Source organism: Aspergillus sydowii, assembly GCF_001890705.1.
Source record: "Aspergillus sydowii CBS 593.65 unplaced genomic scaffold ASPSYscaffold_19, whole genome shotgun sequence".
In the NCBI taxonomy this organism is placed as follows: Eukaryota; Fungi; Ascomycota; class Eurotiomycetes; order Eurotiales; family Aspergillaceae; genus Aspergillus; species Aspergillus sydowii.
The window spans coordinates 280,409-297,395 of record NW_024467877.1 but is presented as its reverse complement, the minus strand read 5'-3'; the positions used below and the strand labels follow the sequence as shown (position 1 = coordinate 297,395).

Sequence of the window (16,987 nt, the reverse complement as noted above, 5' to 3'; positions counted from 1 at the left end):
ATGCCGATCCACCGCGCGAAGGCTTGTGGGAGGGCCTGCTTTTACAAGCGCTCGCTTGGTTCTCGCCATCCAGTATCTGATTGTAGGGGTACGTGATCAACCTTTTTGACTCAGCTGCAAGTAGGAAAATTAGATGTTAAGGGAAAAAAAGACGCTGGGTACTGGGAGAGGTGATTGTGTTGGGCTCAGAACCGCACTTGTACATAGATGTCCAGTGACAGTCAAAGAGAGCGTAGTTGTCTTCGACTCTTTCAACACAAACAATGGCCAATACTAGTAATGTATCAAATTCTAATTTAGAGTTCAAAGAGATTTTACTATTTACTAGGGCTTTGAATAGGCTTGGTCCTGAATCTTTTGGTTTACACGCTATCTGCTATACCGGCAACTATACCGGTACCTACAATGCTATCTGAATGCATCATAAAGCGTCTTCGAGAGCTCAAAACAAAGTATTTTCAACTGAATTTTCTAACAATAAAATAAATATCCATGCTAGTTCTATATTCCGGAAAAGTACAAGGCTAATTCATTGCATATTCACTGGGGCCTGTCTTTCAGCGAGTGACAGCCCTGCGGGTCACGTGTATGCGGCGAGTAGGGGCCGTCTCTTCACTCTTCTTACTCTCATCGCATCAACAAGTTATTCATTCAAAGAATAATCGGCATCGAGCTGATATTAGCGCCGGGCCTCAATACTGTTTGTTTAGCCCGATGTAAACAATTTCATTCGCGCTGTCGAGTCGCATTCTTCGCTCCTGGTGGATGTTTACTGCGATTCGGCGAAACATTCAACACCAATTTACGGCTACGAGATTCCCTCCTTTAGTATATCAACACAAGTATCAAAGACCATCACTCTGCTTTGAATTTCACGCGCATCAAAACTTTATTGATACACGTTCGACTACGCGATTGGACATGGATTCTGAAGACGAGGACCTAAGAGCAGCAATTGCCGCTTCCTTGGGTGACGCTCCGTCTCCGGCTCAGAAAGCCAATAATCAACATAAATCGGTTGTTGATTTGACATGTGACAGCGATGAAGATGTGGAACCTATTTATCCCAAGTCCAAATCAGTTATTAGCTCAGAGGCCAGCCGCGAGGCAAGCGTCGTTGATATTGCAGACGATGACGATGAAGATCTAAAAAGGGCTATTGCTTTGTCATTGCAAGAATCTGGCGCGCAGGAGCCATCTCCGAAGTCAAAGCCTACGTCTGCCCCTGCTTCAGACCAGTCCCAGACGAAGGACCAATTTGAACCTAAAACTACCAGAGAGAGCTTCCTTGGGCTGGATCGCAAGAAGATGGAGGAAGAGCGCCTTGCACGTCTTGGAAAGAGGAAAGCTGAGGAGACCCCTCCGTCTGACCAACGCGAAATGAAGCAGGCGCGGACTGAACCCCGGCAAAGCGCCAGCAGTATACAGGCTAAATCAGGGCCTCCATCATCGGTGCCGTTTATTCAATTTCCTGCGGGGGTGGTTAAGAAGACGTTCGCAATCGGAAAGCCCAGAATGGATGACGATATCAGGCTCGATGAGGTCCTGCAAAACTCAGATCTTGAACTGGCAGTTTTGAGCTCATTTATGTGGGACATGGACTGGCTTTTTGGCAAGGTCAATATAAAAAAGAGCCGATTCATACTAGTCATGCAAGCAAAGGATGATGCTACAGTAAGTTGATAATTGGAATCGATCTTAAAGCGTCCATATTCTGATCATTATGGCTCAAAAGAAGCGACAATATGAATCAGAAACAGCGACTATGACAAACCTGCGTTTGTGCTTCCCGCCAATGGAGGGCCAGGTCAATTGCATGCACTCCAAACTTATGCTACTTTTCCATAAGAATTATCTCCGGATTGTAGTGCCAACTGCGAATCTCATCCCGTATGACTGGGGAGAAGCCGGCGGTGTCATGGAGAATGTATGTAGGCCTACGAATTTATTATTGCCAGACTAACGTTACCCAGAGTGTCTTTCTCATTGACCTTCCCAAGAAAGGTGGCCCGACAACTGGCGATCCGAAGACGGGTTTCTACAACGATCTCATTTACTTCCTCAGGGCTAGCACCCTCCACGAAAACGTCATTGCTAAGCTAGAGAACTTTGATTTTAGTAACACAGCGCCGTTCGCTTTTGTTCATACCATGTATGTCCCCTGTACCTGTCATCGATTGAATACTAACCATTGTCAAGTGGTGGCTCACATTCGGGGACTGCATGGAAACGAACCGGATACTGCGGGTTAGGCCGATCAGTGGAATCTCTCGGTCTGCGAATTAACAAGCCAATTAACCTCGATTTCGTGGTACGTACAAAATCACAACCCCCCGCAACTAGTATACAACTGACAGCACTAGGCCTCCTCGCTTGGCTCCCTAACACCCGAGTTCATGAAATGCATATACCTCGCCGCGCAAGGTTAGCATTGCCCACGCATCAATTCCAGCTTTAGCTCACCAAGTATTCTATCCAGGGGACAACGGTCTTACTGAGTTAACCCTTCGAACGGCAAAGAATTTCCCCGTCAAATCCCTCTCTGATCCACGCCGTCTTATTCAAGCATCCACTGCCGACGAGTGGAAAGATAGAACCCGAGTCTATTTCCCATCCTATGATACAGTTGTCAGGTCAAGGGGTGGACCAAATGCAGGAGGCACGATATCTTTCCAATCGAAGTGGTTTAATAACGGCAAGTTTCCGAAAGACGTGCTGCGGGATTGTGTTAGCGTAAGAGAGGGGCTGGTTATGCATAATAAGGTATCTTCTTATGCAACGTCTGTGGCTTTGTGATATACTAATTACTGAATTATTCAGATCCTGTATGTGCAACCAGACGAGCCTATATCCGTCTCGGGCGATTCGGAGTGTCCAGGTTGGGCCTACGTCGGAAGTGCGAATCTCTCCGAAAGTGCTTGGTAGGCTACTTCCTCTCCCTCTAATTATACCTGCTAACCGGCCATTTCTTTGATCAGGGGCCGTCTTGTCTTCGACCGCACAACAAAACAACCTAAGCTCAATTGTCGAAATTGGGAATGCGGAGTTATAGTCCCCGTACTTAAAGAGAAGAGGAAAAGCGATGGCTTAAACTCAACCATGGAGAGCGAAATCGAACACGAAACGGAAAACCAGTCACAGGATGTGAAAGGGAAGGGAGTAGAAGGTGGTGCTGATAGTAAAGCTAAAGAAGAGAATACAGAGCTTCTGGATATCTTCAGAGGCACAGTTCCCGTACCAATGCGTTTACCGGGACAGAAATATGGTGGGTCAGGACCCAAAAAGCCGTGGTATTTCATGGAGGAGAGTTACTAGACTTTAGTTACTCGGACGGGATACAACGGAAGAGCAATGTTAAAAGTATCGGTTCTCGTGTCGAGGACCGATCTTGATCAATTAGTGTTAGACATACCCAGCCGCTGCAACTTAAGCTAAATGAGTATATCACTACAACTTTATATCCCCTCTTAAACCCCTCTCCTCCAACACCCCATAAAGCGCTCTCTCAAGCTCAATCAAAAGCTCTGTAGTTCCTGCATCCGCAGGGGGCATAAGCTGCGTGAATAAAGCACCCGCAATTCCCTTATCACGGTCGATCCACTGAGGTATACCGTAGTTAGCATTAATTTGAATGAGGGAACCCGACCCAACATCGGTACCCAGTAGCGTAATTCAGTAGACTCACCCAATGCAAATTTGGCAACCCACTCCAACTCACACTCCCTGCCCTTCTTCGGCCGGGTATATCCCTCGTCGTTACAGTCCCGGCTAGGGCGTGATCCACAGTACCTGTATCAGTAGATGACGCCCCCAAAATCCGCCTCATCTGGAACCCCAGTGCCTTGGGGAGCGCCTGTGCAGGCTCAGACTGTGGACCCAACTGCGGGGCAAAGAGGAGATTGACGCTTTCGCCGCCCTGACAAAATAAAGAGTCCCCGCCGCGGAGGAGAGACGAGAGAAGGGATGTGAAGTCAGTTGGTGTGCTGAAGAGGCCAATGCCGCCGAGATCCTGTTGAAGTGGGTATTGTAGGATTATGGGGGTCGGGGTTAGGGGGGAGATGGGGGATGGGGTTGTGCTCTTGTTTGTAATTGAGGTGGGGGCTCGATAGGCCATTTCGAGGAGAGGAGGCTGGGTATTATTAGTAGTGCTTGAGACACGGTATTGCGAAGGATGATGGAATGCTGTCGAGGAGGTAGCGAGTTTAGAGAAGATGTTTTCATGCATGTATTTCGAGAGCGGCGAGCCTGTTACTCGTTCAATCTGTATAAATCTGTCAAAACAGCTCCATTGGCCAGAGAATAAAGGAGAGGAAGTGTAACCAATTGACCAGCCCAATCAAGCCCAGCTCCATACCCCCATGAAGTTCCGGGTTGGAAGAGCAATGGGTGTGTATAGCCATCCTATGCAATCAGGTAGTAGATCGCATTGGTTAGCATTTCTGTTGCCAAGGTCTAAGTGTCTTTCAAAGCGGCGTGCATACCATGCTTCCGCTGAATGTATACGCTGATCTGCCCTGGGACTTGGACCATTTTTGGAGCAGAGGCGATGAGGAGTCGTAGACGAGGCCTGAGGTGTGGCATAGGAGTTGTCTAGTTGCTGTTTGTCAGTCATAGTATACACACATGGACAGACCCAGGACGTACCGCAGTGTAATCTTCCCTTCAACAGGGTCAAGCACTAGGTAATCCTTTCCCGAAGAGGTATCTATCCCATTATAAGGTAGTATCAGTATATCCATAGTCATAAGATATGTGAAATTCCCCATGCACAAAACATCAAGGAACGAATCCAAAGAAGAATGTACGGTACTTACCAGTCCTCATCCCTCTCAAAACCCTGACACTCCTCAACTCCTCAATCTTCTCCTTCACATCGTCATCCAAATTCAAAAGACCCCTTTCAACCAACTGCACAACCGCAACAGCCGTGACAAGTTTCGTCATCGACGCAATCCAGTATAGCGAGTCGAGCTGGAGAGGCTTTGCGCTGGCAATATCGAGACGGTCTCGCCCGGACGCGCGGCTGTAGATTGTCTTCCCTAGGAATTTTAAGAACAAGCCTCAGTACGTATATTTTATTGTCAATATTGTTGAGAAAAAACTAGATATAATACCTGAGCTGTCGACGGCGATGAAAACGGCACCGTGGAGGATTCCTGTTGTGGGGTTTGTAGCGCTGTGGAGGATTTTGTCGAGGGTTTCCATGATGTTTTGTGAGGTCTCCAAGGAATATTTGGACGTAAGGAATATACTAGGTAGAAGCTTCGTGGTGTCAGCTGTAAGTGGCAGAAGTGTTGCAGTATTGTGTTATTCTTATTCTTTATAGATCTGCACCTCGGTTACTAGTACGGTAGTAGACCGAGGTACTCCCATTATCATATTACAATCCCCTCTTGAATGATGTTACAGTTATAAAAGCAGGGCGAAGCTTCGAACTTTTTAGTAGTATATTAAATAATAAGTAACTGCAAATCTATAGTATAACCAAAATCAGAATGCGCCACAAATGCAACACAACGCTCACGCTCAGTCCATATGTAATGAAGAAAAAGCCCATTTCTTTTTTAGATATAAACCAACGTCTTCTCTTGTCTCTTTTCTTGCAAGTGAAAGACAGAAAGCCCAATTCAGTTCTTCTTAGAGAAGACCTTCTTCACGGACGACATAACAGCACCAATTCCTCCAAACAGGTAGCCCATGCCAAACGACCAACGCCTCACGCGCACGGTGTAGATGAAGAAGTAAACTAGCACCCAATTGACAATGACAAAGGCTAAGAATATGCCGAAGGAGCGCCACTTGTCGCCAATCTTAACGTTCAACTGGCCCATGTACTCTGTGCCATTGGCATATTGGCAGTACTGGCAGTCCTGGGTAGCGTCGGGGTTAATGAGTTTCCCGACACCCGCGACGTTGGTGACGAAGTTGTTTGCATAGTCAAAGCAGGTGGAACCTGGAGGAGGGTTGAAGTGGGTGGCTTCGGTCGAGGAGCACTGGATGGTGACGCTGGGGAAGATGGCTGAGATGGCGCCGCGGATCCACCAGGTTACCGGGTTGACGTAGTACATCCAGTACTTCCAGAAAACGGGGTAGTCGTCGTAAGGACGAACGACACCGTTGAAAAGGCCGGTCATGACGAAGAAGAAGGGGAGCACGTTCGAGATGACGGTGAAGGAGGGCGCGAACGCGCAGATCCATTGACCCCAGGAAGCCATGAACAGGAAGAAGAGCATAGTCATGAGGAAGACGTAACCTGATGCAGAGGCCGCGACAGGGAAACCGACGGCAAAGTACCAAAGGAGGAAGTAGACGGTTGCTGAGACGATGGCCATGGGGATCTCGGCGACGACATTGGCCGTGCAAAAGGCGAACCAGCCATAGATTCGGGATGGGTATTCACGGGCTTCCCATAGGGCACGGTTCATGTAGAACTTAGGAAGGGTTGAGTTGAGGAAGATAGGCGGAAGGAGAATAACCAGGAAGAGAGAGAACATGCGGTTTTGCATGGAGGCGATCGAGTTATCAAGCATCCAGAAGGTAAAACCGTTGAAAATGCCGATAATGACACTAGTGAAGAGCTTGCCGTAGTAGTAGGATGGGTCACGCCAGTGCTGGGTAAAGACACGCTGGGTCAGGAGATAGGTTTGAGTCCAGGTCGAGGCAGCGAATTCGTACTGCACAGTCTGGTCTTCGGTGGCCGTAGCGTCGCGGCGCTCGTTGTGAATCTTTTCGATCTCCTCCTTGACTCTTCTGTTCTGCTCTGAGTTGCGCCATTCCTCGTTCCAATCAACCGTCACGCCATCGCGCTTGATCGGTTTAGCAGCGGTTTCCAGGATAAACTCGGCCACGTTCTTCGCTGGCGGGCAGACAGCACCGCGATCAGCAAAGTACTTGATCACGTCCCTGCCATCAGGGCCAACAGGTCCAAAGTAGAAGGTGTTACCACCAGGGTTCAAAGACAGAATCATGTCGAACTGCTGGATCAACATAGAAGAGGGCTGGTGAATTGTGCAGACAATGGCCTGGCCAGCTTGAGAAAGCTTCTTCAAGAAACGCACAATCGAGAACGCAGCCTGGCTGTCCAGACCACTAGTCGGCTCATCGAGGAAGAGCAAAAGGCTAGGCTTAGCAGCCAACTCCACGCCGATAGTAACACGCTTCTTCTGCTCGACATTGAGGGATCCAATCATAGCATCCTGGATCTCCTCCAGTTCCAAGAGGTCGATAATCTGCCTGACATACGTAAGCTTCTCCTCCCGGGGAATGTTCCTGTCCTGGCGGAGCAGAGCCGAAAACTCAAGAGCCTCCCGGATCGTGGCAGTGTTGTCGTGCAGGTCCATCTGTTCACAGAAACCAGTACCACGTTGGAAATCAGTTGATAGAGGGCGACCATCAACAAGCATATCCCCACCAACTACACCCATCGTCTGGCGTTGAGCCAGGGTGTTCAACAACGTTGTTTTTCCAGCTCCAGAGGCACCCATGAGCGCAATCATAACCCCTGGCTTTGCGTAACCACTAACACCGTTAAGCAATTTCCGAGTTCCATTTCCGTAAGGCACCGTATATTCAACATTATTCCAGGTGAAAACACGCTCGCTAGAAGAGATCCGGTTGAAGGCGGCTTCGTTGCCAGCGCCAGACTGCGCCACTTTCCCATCGCTCTTGCCATTCTCCTCGTCGTTGGGCTTCTGCGCGGCAGCCTTGATCTGCTTGGCCTTCCTAGACCGCTTGAAGACCAGGGCGCCACCGCCACCGCCGACGAAAGATAGGGTCTCCGTAGCGAGGATGGTAACCAGAATATACAGCACGGTAAAAGCAATGACAACACCAAAGTTGCGCCAGAGGTGGTGGCGCGTGAACTGGAATGTTGTGCTGAGATAGTCCGCTCCCGCGACGTCCGTAGAACCGAGCTTGGATCCAGTGAGAGCGCAGCCTTGGTATTGCGGATCGACCCCAGGGCCTTGCGGAACCAACATGGAAGGATCACACTCCATGGTACGATCGGAGAATTCATTGCTCAAGACGGACTCGTAACTGTAGGAAAGTGGGTTGACGTAGAACAGCCATCCGAACCAGATCGAACCATCGATAAGACCTTGTTTCGGAATCACATAACCAACGAACAAGACCAGCACGTTCAACGCGATACCAGCAAACCGTACGGCATCATCGATGGTCGGAGACAGTGCTGCGAACATACGATACATGGCCGTGATACAGAATGTGGTGGTATACACGAACAAGAAGTAGATCCAGAACTTGGAGGCAGTGGCATCAAGACCAGCAAGGAAATAGACGACAATGGTGAAAGGTACAGCCATGCAGAAAATAGCCGGAAAGTCGACAACCACACGAGCAATTGCAACAGCGGAAGGTCGGTAGAAAGCGTAGTCTTTGTGTCGCGCAACAATGGCTCGTCCAGAAACCGCAGGCATCAATTCAGTCAATTGAAGCCAGCCGAGGAACAAAATCGAGAAGAAAATGGCACCGCCGCGAGGGAAAGCTCCACTAGTGTTCATCTTCTCACCGTAGAACAGAGATGCGACAATGAAGGCGTTCGAAATGATAATAAAGTATTTGGTATAGAGAGAGGTCTTGTCACCCCATAGAAGCCAGAACTCGCGGCGCACGCAGGCAGCCACCTGTTGAGCAATCGAGACAGTGTAGGGGGACTTCTTAGAAACGGTCTTACTCTTGGATGACTGAACAGTCTTCTGGAAGCGCTGGGTGTCCTCGCAGTTGGTTTCCTGAAGCTTGGTCTCGTACGCCTGGACCTCTGTTCCAATGCGCTTGTAGAATTCGCTCTGTCGGAAAGCAGCCTCGAGTTCCTCAGGCGTCTTCGGTGTCGATGCTTCGCGGCCCTCCTGGAACTGGCGGGCGTTGGGATCGCACAGCGAAGTCAGAAAGTCAGCAGTAGTCGACTGTTCGGGGCAGTAGAAACCAAGGTTGACAAAGTACTGGCGAGCGTGATGCGCAGGACCTTGGAAAAGCATGCGGCCAGAGTCAATAACAAGCACCTTGTCCATGAGCTCGTAGATACTTTCACCGGCCTGGTAAAGAGTAACTAGAGTTGTGCGCTTGCTGACGTCGGTCATAATACGAAGAGACTTGGCGTAGTCCAGGGCAGTACTGGCATCAAGGCCTCGAGTCGAGTTATCCCAGCAAACGACAGAAGACTTGGTGGCAAGGGTCTCTGCGATACTAACACGCTTTCTCTCACCACCAGAGACACCACGGACAAACTCGTTGCCCACAAGAGTGTTCTTCGTGTGGGTGATACCAAACATTTTCAGCAGGGCATCTATGATAACCGGGATGCTTTGCCTCTCGTTCTTCTTAGTCTTGTTGATCAGAGAGAATTTAAGCGTCTGCCAAACAGTAAGGTTCGGAAAATGCTGGTCGTCTTCCTGGTTGTAGTTGACCTCGCCACGGTACCGCTTGTCCTGTTCTTCGGCGTTCAAGCCACCGTAGCTGATATCACCCTCAACCGCAGCGAAAGCGTCACGATCGTTGGCAATGGCCTTGAGGAAGGTCGAACAGCCAGCTCCGGGGCGGCCCAGAACGAGCATCATCTCACCTTCGCGAACAGCACCGGTGAAATCATGGACTAGGTCACGCAGAGGCGGCTTCCTCCCGAAGCGTAGCTGAGGAACGAACCGGCAGATGATGTTATACAAGTCGGGTCCAAACGTTCCAATGACAGCATCTGGGAGGGTTCGAACAAAGGACGCACCAGTCTGAACACCCTTGACGGTCAGATTCTTGAACACAACACCCACCTTCTTGGCAGGGTCTCCTGCGGTAGTCCGCCGCTCAAGATGGCCGCCCATCAGGAAGTCCGTCAAATCAAACTCGCCCGACTCATCTCCGTCCGCTTCCTCCTCGAGCGCCTTTTCGGGATCCTGATGCTGACTTGCGCGAGATCGCAGTCGACTGGCGCCGTCCTTGGTTGTTGACTTCGTGCGCTGCAGACTCAGTCTAGTCAATTCCCTTCGCATTTCCTCAAAGTCTTCCATGGCGCCGCGGCGAGAAACGGGCGCTGTTCCCTGCTCTCCCCACTGGCCCTCAGATGAGGAATCAGTGTCGCTACTCGAGCCTGAGACCATGGTGGTGTCGGATGGCTCCTCGGCCCCGACAGTCGGGATATGGGCCAGGCCCCCGCCGGAATCATTTTCAGGCTCGGCCATTGCGACCAGCTCCTGTCGGTAGTAAATTCGATAGCAGATATTAAGCTTGCAAGACAACTGGGTTAATTTTTGGGGTTAGGAAATGTTCGGAGGGACCGAAGCATGTAACGAAAACGGCGTGGTTATTAAAGTAACGTGCGTGGCGCTTGATATGTACAACAAAACGCAATTGAAAAAGAAAGTAACTGAGAGTGGAGAGTATACTGCTAAGCGTCCACGCAGAGGACGATAAGCCTAAAGAAAGGAACAAAAGAAAAAAAGAAGAAGATGGCAAAAAGGGTGGAACTGCGTCATGGTTATAAAGGACCGTCGGGGAGAAACAATATACGAGCCAATGCACATTACTAACCCACTAACTCCGGGCAATGGGGCAGCAGCTTGTAAGCCGGGCCTCGGATTTGTCAGGATGTAGCCGAAACGTGAAGAAAACACAGGACATCATCCTGAATCAGGTTTATCAGAGTCTGGTTCTCGGGGCGATCAAGCCTGGAACCCCGAAGAAACCTCGAAGCAGGCTCGAAAGGGTGCGAAGCGCAACATGGTCTGGGCGGCGACTCGTGGGTAGTTCAAGAGCGGCTCCATGAGTCATGATGAGCAGCATGAAAGCCATTGGCCAGTCCGGTCCCAATCTCGAATCAGACCAGGGGCCGGCAGCAAAGGCTCAGAAAAAAATTTCTGAGCACGAAGATCTTGCAGCGAAATGATTGGGGCGTGGGCGGAGATAAGCATCCGGCGTCTATTTCCGGGAGGTGCTGACTTCGCTTAAACGGCTGCCGCCAAGTTAACTATACACAGCTGGCTCTGTATAAGGCCTCTGCTTCACTCTATTCCTCTGCTCCATGCCTCTGCACAAATACCTGACAATATCCATCACATCGACTCACCCTACCTCTCTTTGTTACTCAGCTAACTAGCCCATTCCATGACCAACTCGAAGCCCCAGAAGAGAGGGAGCCACAGGGTCGATGCTGGTTAATAATCCATCCGCATTAGCCCAAAAGTCTCCGAGCCACCCAAGAATAGTCACTCTCTCTTGAATCATGCTTGTTTGCCTTACAACCAAACTCTGCAAACATGCTTTTCCACAGACTGATCGCAACCTACTCACGCCCTTTTCCCTGCCGCTTACGCCAAGGCGATCCATCTTTCCTCCGCTTCTCTCCGCGCTGACCAACCGAAGCGCCTTCCAAACTCGGAGCCCGCAGTACTCAGCACAGCATACGAAGTCATCACAACGAACTGGTCACGAACGTCGCCAACTGTCAATTGGTCTGTAAGTTTCTGGTCAGTGATAACGGGCTGATCGCAGGTCCAGTGGATCCTGGTCCCCTCTGGCATTTCGACAGCTGCCTGCATATGTGTTTTGTTGCCTCGACGCTGCCCCCGCGGGCTGATCCAGTCTCAGAGCGGCGACTCCATCACCTCATTTTACCGGCCACCCCAAATCATTCCCTAACATGAACCTACTTTCCATCAACCGCCTGGCTCGTGCTGTACGGAGCATTACCGCCCGGGCCTTGAACCTGATCTCCACGTCTATCTAACTATATCATACGTATTCCGAAGGTTGACTCGAGAAGGACGGGTCGCACTAACTACTAGTGGTAATGGTACCCGCACTCTGCGGCGGAAACTATTTTACGGCGGACAAGTAGAGTGTGGATGAAGTAGATACCAGTCCGCCACCCAGGTATCAGGATCGGAGTTTCAGGCGCCCAAAGAATTACTAGAGTCTTCTTCTCGGAATGGCTGTCGAATCGAGCCGCGGAGTTGGCGAACGTGACTGCTAATGGGATCATCTATCTATCATGTGCTGCTTACTTTTCGCCTTCACCGCCATGTTGCGCTCGACTACAAGTATGACTCGTGGCTCCGATGCATTCTGTCGGTCTGCGGTCTGCCAGCCAAGTCGAGAAGGAGCGGATATTTTACCCTGCTCGAGATTGGCTCGCTAACGGCGTATATGGGTGCATATGATGGCCCAGGAGGCAAAATTAGATAGATCGATAAATACGATGCAGTATGCAGCATGCACTATGCACTATGCGCGCTATTAAGTGCTTTCCAATGATATGCTCCGCTCTACTCTATACACGTTGGACTACTAATGTACAGCGAATCAGCCCATTATTCAAGGCAGCCAATTCAAGGGTTTTTCTTTCCTGCCGCGCGAGCGATGCGTTTCTGGACCTCCTCTTTTGAAAGAATCTTGACTGCGTCTTTGGAGAAAACGTAGCTCAGGCCCGACCAGATTGTGGTCGCAGCGACGAGATACCTAGCTGGGTTAGTTTTGCAACTCGAATAAAGTGCTGAAAAGAAAAAAGAGAAAAGAAAGGGAAAAAAAGAAAGAGGAAAATAAGAATAAAAATAAAAAAGAAAAAGGAACATACAACAGCTGGGATTCGCATGTGGTCACCCACCATACTACTAACCAGCCGGCGTGTGGCTTAAGTACGGCTGAGCGGACGGGAAGCCCTGTTTTCCACACCCTGTGGTCGTATGTAACAGATTCTTACTGAACACACCTTTTATCCCGCTAGGGCTTCCCATTCCACCCAGGACAAAATGCTAATAACATGCAAATGCAAGAGGAAAATGCGTGGACAACTTACTGGAATGCTGTCATTGTTTCATTGAGATTCCAGGCATCAATGTATGCCGCAGGAAGCACAGGGAGGGCCATGGCGCTCCCGACAAGGAGTAGCTGCAGCGCTGTGTTGGCTTTGGAAATGCCAGTCGGCTTCACCTCCGCAGACGGGAGAGAAAAGTCCCAATACCGCGCCATGGTCTTGGGTGGCGGTAATGATATCCATCGGTAGTAAATGGCAGAGAGGGCGAGGCCAACGTCCCGACCGAGGATAATCACGGCAAGCCACACTACGCAGGTCAGGGCTTTTTGATTCTCAATGCGTTGGACGGAACTTACCAGGTATTGACCCGTTGACTGCAAGACAAGCAACACCAATCGTCATCAGCAATTTATCAGCCATTGGGTCGATAATAGTCCCGACAACTGTCTGCAGGTTATATCGTCGAGCGATATACCCATCAACGAGATCCGTGACGCCTGCGTATGCAAAGAGAGCCAAAGCTGTGGCGTGGTAGTCGTACACCAGGAAGTAGCCAACTAGCGGAGCAGCAATCAGCCGCGAGAAGGTGAGGATGTTGGGAACAGTGTAGATGTTCTCATGAGTTGTCGGCAGCGGAATCCGCGAGAGAATAGGTGATTTCTTTGCGGGAGATCTATACAACGTCAGGACCAAGCCACTTATGCTGCAACTCAAATAATGGGGACAGACTCTTGCGGCTTGTCTGGATCGGTTGACTTCTTCGCAGCGCCCCGTTGTTGCAGCCTGAACCTTGGCATCCATTGCTGGAAAATTTCGGCTGAGGCAGTTCCAGGTCTCTTCTGCAAGCCCGTAGCCAGCGTGAACATTGATGCTCGGGAAGACCACTGGCTAGGTCCCCTGCTATACAGCACTTTCCAGCTGGATGCGGTGGTGCTTGGGCCCATTCGATGAGACACCGGCAACCGAGAGCATAGTCTCGATACACGGAGTGTGAGTGGACAGTGTGCTGCCATATTGCCGAATCGCAGTATTGCCGATTTCAAGCTGATAGAGCAAACAATTGCTTATGGGGTCCAGCGAGTTCTCTCCTCAACCTGGCTCACATCCAGGTGTGGAGACTATGAAAGAACACTCGGTTTCATATAGTCCAGACAGTCACCTGGATCCTATGTAAGAATGGATGTCTGGGGCCACTCCTACTGCGAACTACGCTTTTCCAGACCAGCAAACAGAGCTCACGTGGACGCTGAAATCGACGTAATAAGGATGCAGGAGCGATCAACGTCCAGTTATCCACTAGCTGAACGGCTGAGGATAAACAATTCGCTAAACGCAAAAGGAGCGACAATGTTAAATTGGTGAATATACGCAGGAAAATGAATCTATACAAATGTCAAAGCTGATGAACTTAGAAGCGCCAGGCTCGGCACGTCGGACCGGACAATAGTTGTTCCTGTCATGTGACACTTTCCCTTTCGGGCATTCACGAGGTTGACAGTCACTGAACAAGAATATATTTAAGAATAACTGCTAGAATGCTTCTGTACAGCTGCTTGATGTGTTGTATCTCATGTGTGATGCTGTACTGCTGTGACATGATCATGGTGATCACCAAGGTAGGCGAATGCTCTATATATTTACCGCAGCACAAGTTCACAACACATCTCCCTGGAGCATCTACCAAAACATCACCCACAGTACTGTCGTCATAGTGGATAAAGTATCAAAACTGGAAAAGTCACAACCCAGCAGCTTTCCCAAAGGCAGATGCTTGGTTACTCATAGTCCCATGTTGGAGGCCTACAGGTGCTATCCTCATCTGACGCCGCAGCTCACCTGACAAGAGTATTCATCATGTCTCCTGGAAGCGTTGTCCGTCAGAAGATAAGCATGGTGGCACAGCCTAACACAATGTGCTCAACTCTCTTCAGGCCAAATCCCTGGCGGTATTTCTTCCACCTCAACGGCTCTAATATCCATGGCCCGCCCATCTTGTAACCACCCAAACTATAATCATGGTGCTGAACCATCTCACAGCCCCGATTATAACCTCCAGAGAGGTACCACCACAACAGCCAGGACCAGACACGGGAAACAAACCCAAAGAGCGAACCGCAGCCTCCGATCCAAACATCCCTGACCACCGGCTCAACATAAACAGACCCTGCATCTATGAGCGTCGACTTCCAGGCAATGCCTATATAACAGCGCACGTCCAACGCCTCCAGCACGGCTACTATTCGACAGACGCCGTTTCAGACCGAGATATCGACCATGTCGACTTCCTTGCCGTTAACTTCGTCTTCCACTCCCCGGACACCCTCAGCCACCGCTTCAAAGCAGCAACCATTCGGGCCTCCCTCCACCATCCCACCCACAGCTACACCACCAACAGACAAAGTTCCAGCAGCTCTAGGTCGCGACAACACCGAACGAATCATCCGCGTTTCTTAATGCATGCACCGCACCTGCTTTACGGCTCCGTCTCCCCCGAGACCCTCCAATGGAGTTACAGCCTTGCAGGCACCCTCGGCATCGCGCAGCTCCCGCTCATCGCATCCCTCTCCCCAGCCGCGGGCCTCAACGGACGATTCAGCAGATACGAAATGATGCGCATACAAGGGTCGGTTCGCACATTAGACGGTGCCGCAGCAAGCCAAATCGTCTGGACACTCGAGGAGAATACACTGCAGCGCTCGGGACTACCCCGTGAATTCACGTTCGCGATGCTCATCGCAAAACCGGCACCCGAGAGTCGCGTCCAGTTTGTACTGGATATTGATCCCATTCTGCAGAGCTGGTTTGGGTCTTACCCCGGCTGGTGGCTGGCACTGTTACGGAGGTATCGCGCCGTTAGGAGGAAACGGGGGGTGGATTTCAGAACAAGTGTCGGGCAGCGGTTTGGAGGGTCCATCAGAACCTCTTCTTCATCGTATTCGAGGAGGGGATTTAATTTCGCGACTCTGGTGGCTGGCTTCGACGAGTATGCGTCTTTGTCTGGGAAGAGGACCATGGTAAGTGCGGGCTTGACACCCATGAAGGATACCCCCCCCCGAGACATACATATACATCTGCAATGCTGACCAAGGTTAAGATTGCTGCCGGCGGAGGTACGCAAGACCAAACGGATGGGCAAATGCCATTACCACTCCCAAATCCAAATCCAAATCTGAACCCAAACCCAAACCCGAACCCATTCCAACCACACATGCCATGGCCCCAAGACGGACTATGGCCGAGAGAGCCTCAAAACTCATTGCCACGCGGAAGAGTCCGATTCGACTTCCAAGCAGCCGATGAGAATGCGGATGTGACGGCAACTGCACACAAAAGAAGCTATAAGGGTTACGGTACCGGCAAAGAAAGCATCAACAGCAGCAGCAGTAACCGCCGCAGCAGTACCCAACGCAGTAAGCCGTGGCGTGAATATTACCAGTCTCAGTAGAGAGAGGGAGAGAGACAGAATGCGTAATGTCAAGGTCGGCCGTTCTCGTGGGCCAAAGATCCTGATATCTACCATCTGTACATTGACTAGCATGGCCAATGAGCATTGAACGTTATGATTTACTCCAGAAATTACGTATTTAATACCCCTCGTCTAGAAATTATATCTTGTACAACCCAAAAACGTGCAAAGAACGTGCAAAAATGCCCGAATTTATTTCAAATCATACCAATATCCGTGATTGGCTGGAGTTATCACCGACACGCAAGGTGGGATATGGGGACATAATGGCACACATAACACATTCTGAATACATCCATCCCCAAGGTATAAAGCAAGGTACATACATTGCAGGCCTCGCCATCCACCAGTCACCAGCCCTCAATCACCACTTGTAGTAAGTAGATAGCGGGGTGAGTGCAACTGCATGCCTCCAGTTCCACCCAACCCACCCCCATCCCCATCCCTCTCCCTATCCCTATCCCCGTCCCATCATCCATACCTGATCAACCCTGCAGACCTGCACAGCCATCCAGAAGCGTCCAGTAGAAGCATCCAGCGCACCTGCCACAAGGGGGAGTAGTACGTACGGAGTACCTCTACCACTGTCCCGTCCCATCATCTCCTTACATGCCGCTCCGTCACTACTTACGACTACGTACTGACTAACCGGCTAACTAGTTAGACTGACATACCAGCACGAGAGACAAAACCACGCAACACACTGCAATGCAATGCGCACTTGTCAGTACGGACTCCATAGTCCACGTAAGTCCCAAGTC

At 50.3% G+C, this 16,987-nt stretch overlaps 6 protein-coding genes across 6 annotated transcripts; 3 read left to right on the top strand and 3 right to left on the bottom strand.

The window, feature by feature from the left end:
* Window positions 1-645: 645 nt before the first annotated feature.
* On the top strand, window positions 646-3,465 carry ASPSYDRAFT_51804 (uncharacterized protein). Its single transcript, XM_040848363.1, has 8 exons — window positions 646-1,674; window positions 1,736-1,927; window positions 1,974-2,152; window positions 2,200-2,311; window positions 2,364-2,424; window positions 2,480-2,763; window positions 2,821-2,921; window positions 2,979-3,465. The coding sequence occupies exons 1-8, from the start codon at window positions 922-924 to the stop codon at window positions 3,313-3,315; spliced, it is 2,019 nt and encodes a 672-aa protein (XP_040696472.1). The 5' UTR covers window positions 646-921; the 3' UTR covers window positions 3,316-3,465.
* ASPSYDRAFT_95468 (serine hydrolase domain-containing protein) lies at window positions 3,448-5,205 on the bottom strand (the record flags this gene model as incomplete). The annotated part of the gene is made up of 7 exons (XM_040853120.1): window positions 3,448-3,600; window positions 3,719-4,261; window positions 4,321-4,401; window positions 4,482-4,590; window positions 4,645-4,705; window positions 4,815-5,039; window positions 5,115-5,205. 7 exons carry the CDS (start codon window positions 5,203-5,205, stop codon window positions 3,448-3,450), a joined length of 1,263 nt encoding a protein of 420 aa, XP_040696471.1.
* A 422-nt stretch (window positions 5,206-5,627) lies between these two features.
* Window positions 5,628-10,190, bottom strand: atrF (ABC drug exporter AtrF; the record flags this gene model as incomplete). The annotated part of the gene is made up of 1 exon (XM_040845511.1): window positions 5,628-10,190. The coding sequence occupies one exon, from the start codon at window positions 10,188-10,190 to the stop codon at window positions 5,628-5,630; it is 4,563 nt and encodes a 1,520-aa protein (XP_040696470.1).
* Window positions 10,191-12,142: 1,952 nt separating this feature from the next.
* Window positions 12,143-13,216, bottom strand: ASPSYDRAFT_51800 (cardiolipin synthase). The gene is made up of 3 exons (XM_040848362.1): window positions 13,117-13,216; window positions 12,803-13,067; window positions 12,143-12,465 (listed from the first exon to the last, which is right to left on the bottom strand). The coding sequence occupies exons 1-3, from the start codon at window positions 13,178-13,180 to the stop codon at window positions 12,336-12,338; spliced, it is 459 nt and encodes a 152-aa protein (XP_040696469.1). The 5' UTR covers window positions 13,181-13,216; the 3' UTR covers window positions 12,143-12,335.
* A 1,559-nt stretch (window positions 13,217-14,775) lies between these two features.
* Window positions 14,776-15,928, top strand: ASPSYDRAFT_1165820 (uncharacterized protein; the record flags this gene model as incomplete). Its single annotated transcript, XM_040840175.1, has 1 exon — window positions 14,776-15,928. The coding sequence occupies one exon, from the start codon at window positions 14,776-14,778 to the stop codon at window positions 15,841-15,843; it is 1,068 nt and encodes a 355-aa protein (XP_040696468.1). The 3' UTR covers window positions 15,844-15,928.
* Window positions 15,687-16,486, top strand: ASPSYDRAFT_51798 (uncharacterized protein). Its single transcript, XM_040848361.1, has one exon. It carries the CDS (start codon window positions 15,837-15,839, stop codon window positions 16,203-16,205), a length of 369 nt encoding a protein of 122 aa, XP_040696467.1. The 5' UTR covers window positions 15,687-15,836; the 3' UTR covers window positions 16,206-16,486.
* The last annotated feature ends 501 nt before the right edge of the window (window positions 16,487-16,987 follow it).